General features: G+C 46.8%; 1 protein-coding gene across 1 annotated transcript; it reads right to left on the bottom strand.

Annotated features, from left to right (window-relative positions):
* Positions 1-684: 684 nt before the first annotated feature.
* LOC119273115 lies at positions 685-3,290 on the bottom strand. The gene is made up of 2 exons (XM_037554400.1): positions 2,121-3,290; positions 685-936 (listed from the first exon to the last, which is right to left on the bottom strand). Exon 1 carries the CDS (start codon positions 3,288-3,290, stop codon positions 2,160-2,162), a length of 1,131 nt encoding a protein of 376 aa, XP_037410297.1. The 3' UTR covers positions 685-936; positions 2,121-2,159.
* Positions 3,291-4,473: the final 1,183 nt, after the last annotated feature.

The raw sequence follows: 4,473 nt of genomic DNA, 5'->3' as shown, positions 1-4,473 counted from the left end.
CAGATTGAGTGCATGATGTTCGTGCAAAATTTCAGAGCATTTGGACATCTGAGTGACTCTCAACAAAAAAGACAAATTTTGAAGCTATGAAAAATGTTTTGCACTACATTCAGCATTAAATACACACTAGTACGTACTTCCTACGATCCTTTTTAGTCTGCATATAAATTTTGTCCGAAGTCAAAATATCTCTACTTTGATGAAACTTTGCAAAGTTTGACTTGACACAAATCTAATATGCCGAGTAAAAAGGACCGGAGGGAGTACTTCTAATCATGGGAGAGAAGTTCTATACGAATGAGATTGCTGCCGATGAAAGCACTAATTATGCGTGTTGACAGTGCCACAATCGTAAGAGCAACCATGTTTAATTTCTTTTTAGGGGACCGATGGCACAAACTCTGTCACTCTTGTGTGGAAAAGAAGAAGTAAAATTCAGGAGTATTTTACACCTTCTCTATTTTCATTTTTTAGTGGAATCATCGGTGGGCTTTATTCATTATATCATTAATAGAATAATAAATAATGTACAATTCAGGTCAGCACAATCAACCAAACATATTATTTTCAGGACATATATATAGGAGCCCGTCGGTCCCAACATCATTTCATTTCATAGAAGTTGATCGACACAAAAGAATTATTTGTTTACACACAAAACGTGTGTGTGCAGCAAACCGAAGACAAGCGAGAGAAATTACTACTCCCTCCGATCCATATTACTTGTCATTGACTTGCTACAGCTTTGTATCAAAGTAGCGAGAAGTAAAATGGATTGGAGGGAGTACTAACAGCTGAACAAAGCACTAGAACTACCAGCAAACCAGGAATGCCACGGTTCTCTTCATCATCATGCTACAGACCACAGAGCACACTGTAACGGCCTCCCCCCATTCGCAGTTGCACGCCACCGCCAAGAGCAGGTAAATTTCTCTTCTGCAAGGCAGACCAAGAAGAGAACACATGTGAACATCATGGAAATAACAGCATTAGGTTTAGCAGGGTACATATTACTGTTCTTCTCCCCTGCCCGCCATAAAATTCAAAGCATTATAGACCCCAAAGCAACGCTGCAATGCAACTCCAGCAGAAACTATTCATCTCCCCCGTCGCCCTTAAAATTCAACACCCAGCCACATAAATCCTATCTTAACAGGACAAGGGTGTTTCGTCCATGTCCAGAGCAACAGCAACAATACTCCGGAGTCCAAACACACCTAGGCACAACACACTGAAAAAAATGCAACGAATTGATTCTTTGCTGCAGCTACGACGTAGCTAAACAATGGGAATCAACATTGGACTCGTGAACTTCATAAATAAAAGAAATCTCTAAGAAATCCTACGAGGCATCACACTTTGCTATTATCTTCATCTAAACTCCATGTCTTTGACCCTGAACAGAGTGGACAACCTCAACACGATGTGAGGCCACTGTTACGTAACTTTTTGCCCAAACATCCATGTCCGACCACCTCTCCAAAATCCAAATGACATTGCTCTAAGGCTGTCAGATCCACGATCCCAGCAGTCATTTGCGTGGAAGCACACTGGAAATTACTACTCATCACGACGACAATCGACTTTTTCAAGCTAGATATAGACTTGAGCATTATAAGGGGAGTAGGTATATTTGGCCTACTGGGCTGGGCCTATTGATTATTTAGTACATACCGACCTCGTCTACCATCCGCGCGAATAGGTTGTAGGAGGAAAATCCTAGCCCCCGCGCATTGCAGGAGCGAAGGAAGTGCCACACACCACCCAAACCCTTCTAGGCAAGCCCAATAAGGGCATTAATTAGATTGCAATGTCAGTCTGCAATATGTATGGGGTTCTGTTGCCAAGTGATGATGGTTAATTCACTAAATATCCATTCCACTATTTGCTGTTGTCATCAAGCATTGTCATAGAGAAATAAGCAAACCCTACCCTAAGACTAATTTCTAGGACTTGTCAAAATTACAATGAAGAATTTTAAGAAGGCATTGAGCAGGATATCCATTCATATACAAGTTCATATACACTTAGTGCTAAAGACTTACTTGAATATTATGGTTAACAAAATGAATACACAAAACTAAGCCATTAATTAGTCACTAGCTAGGGAGCAAATGTACCTTGAAAACTTCGACAGTTCTAGTATGTGTTTTGCTACATCAGCAAATGCTTGGAAGGACCCATGCCAGTGGTACATAATTCTTCCTTGCTGCTTGCCCAGGGTAGTCGACAACATTCTCATGCAAAGATCCATCAACCAAAGAATACTCACTCCAGTTCCCAGACCACCCAGTAAAATATAAGCAGTCCCTTCGAACTGCTGGATGATCTGGACCAAGGGAACCCGCAAACTCATGAATATTGAAGAACAAGCTACAACCACCAAGGCTTTCGGTCCTCGCCCATTTCCTCTCCGGAGACTTCCACCGGAAAACATGGTACGTAGAGGTTCTGACAACGAGCAATAGCTCACCGTGGCACTCTGCGAGCCATAAAGTCGAACAATTCAGAACTGTCTGCGCACTCAGTTTATCCTCAAGAAACGATAACACTGCCGAATTGTTGTCAAGCTCGACGGTAGCAAGGCCGTAATTCGGGTAAGTCAGCGCATAGAGCTTGCCTTTCACGGAGATCAGACTGTAAAGCTGGTAGCCTACATCGCACCAAGCCGCTCGCCAGTAAGCATCCCCGGTGCGGCAGTAGTAGATCTCAGGCCGCCATGGCGTGAATGCAATGATGAGGTCGCCGGAAAAGATAACTGCGTCACACTCTTCTGGCGGGCCAGGGTGGCGGGCTCCGGCTCGCTTGCCTGTGAGTAGGTGGCGGATGCGGAGGTCGAGGCGGCTGGCGTCTTGGATGGCGACGCGGCAGCCGAAGGAGTGGAAGGAGGTGGGGCTAGGGTCCCCAGGGGCGACGCGGGCAGGGAAGAGCCAGCGGAGACAGGCGAGGATGGGGCTCCGGCGGGCGCAAGGGAGGCGGAAGCGGAGGATGCGGCGGAGGGGGACGTGGAAGAGAGCCTCCGAGTCAGAGGCCTTGTGGCGGACGAGGAGGAGCGGGCCCTGGGAGGCGAGGTTGGACGACGACAGCGGGAGGCGAGCCCGGTAGGCGCGGCAGGCGGCGCGGAGGGCGAAGAAGTCCTCCAGGGTCGTCAGCCGGCTCGCGACCAGCGGGATCAGGTCCGGTAGGAAGTACGGCGAGGACGAGGCGGGGTTTGCGGAGATGGTGGTGGTGGAGGGGAGGGCGGCGGCCGGCGGCGAGGTCCTCGTCCGGCGCTTCCCCCACTTCGCCATTCCTCGCCGCGCTTCTGCTCCGATCGAGTGCGGCGCTGGGTTGGCGACGTGGTGTGTGCGAATGCTGTTAGGTTTAGATTCTTATATTAGGAAGTCCGTTAATGGTCCAGGCCGGGCTGGACCTATTGTGTATTGGGCTTGGTTCGTTGAATTTCACAAAGGGCTTTCTCTCAAAACAAAACAAAAAAAAGACCGTGAATATTCATTCCACTAGCTTTCCCACAAGTTTCACTGCGATGTAATACTATGGAGGCAGCGGGCTAGACTGGAATGGCTTTCACACGGCGACAAAAATACATATTTTTTTCACCTCAGGGCGAGTCGTCGTCGGAGGAAGAACCAAATCAAGATGCTGCAACTCCCTGATAGAAGAGTGACGGAGGATACTGCTGAACTGGAAGAGATGAGCACATCCTTATATTCCAATTTATATATGTATGACGGTGTTCAAAATATGGAGCAGGTATTAAACATTGTCCCATGTAAAGTTTCTTCGGCATTGAATGGTAGTCTTAATGCACCATATAGTCAAGATGAGATCAAGCAGGCCATGTTTCAAGTGTTCCCCATCAAGGCACCTTGTCTAGATGGATTTTCAGCGCACTTTCTTTCAGAAAGTTTGCAGAGAAGAGGTAACTATAGTAGTTCTCATGATTATGAAGGGTATTGAGTCAGCTGAGTGCACCAATGATACTCTATTAGTGGTTGGGGCGCCACTTGGTGGCGCCGCCTCGGAGGAAGCTGGGCGGTGCCAGGTGGAAGGCGCCCCTTCCACTTTATTTTCTATACTATGCAATGTTATTACATAATAGGCATATTAAGCAGTAGGGGTCAGGAGAAATCAGATTTGGGATCATCAGGAACAAAATTTAAAGTTCATTACACAATTGATGAAACAAGTGACGCGTGCATCTTAGCTCATCTCCAAAAAAAGAAGGAACAAAATAGTGACCGTGGATGGAGTGACTGATCTTCACCTCGAGCTCAATGCATCCACTGTCCCAGATCCCGGGCTAGTCTCCGTTGTTGTCGCCGCCGCAGCCCGCAGGTAACCACTGTATCTTTTTGAGCCTCACCTCATAATTTCAGTGCAAAATGCAGCCACCATCTTGGAATTCCTTGAGAATCCCTGCCCAAGTACACCATATACATCCACTCTAGTATGGTTAATGCAATAAAGGAA

This window comes from Triticum dicoccoides, chromosome 3A (assembly GCF_002162155.2).
Source record: "Triticum dicoccoides isolate Atlit2015 ecotype Zavitan chromosome 3A, WEW_v2.0, whole genome shotgun sequence".
Taxonomy (NCBI): domain Eukaryota; kingdom Viridiplantae; phylum Streptophyta; class Magnoliopsida; order Poales; family Poaceae; genus Triticum; species Triticum dicoccoides.
The sequence above is the reverse complement of the archived record's forward strand: the minus strand, read 5'-3'. Positions and strand labels throughout refer to the sequence as shown.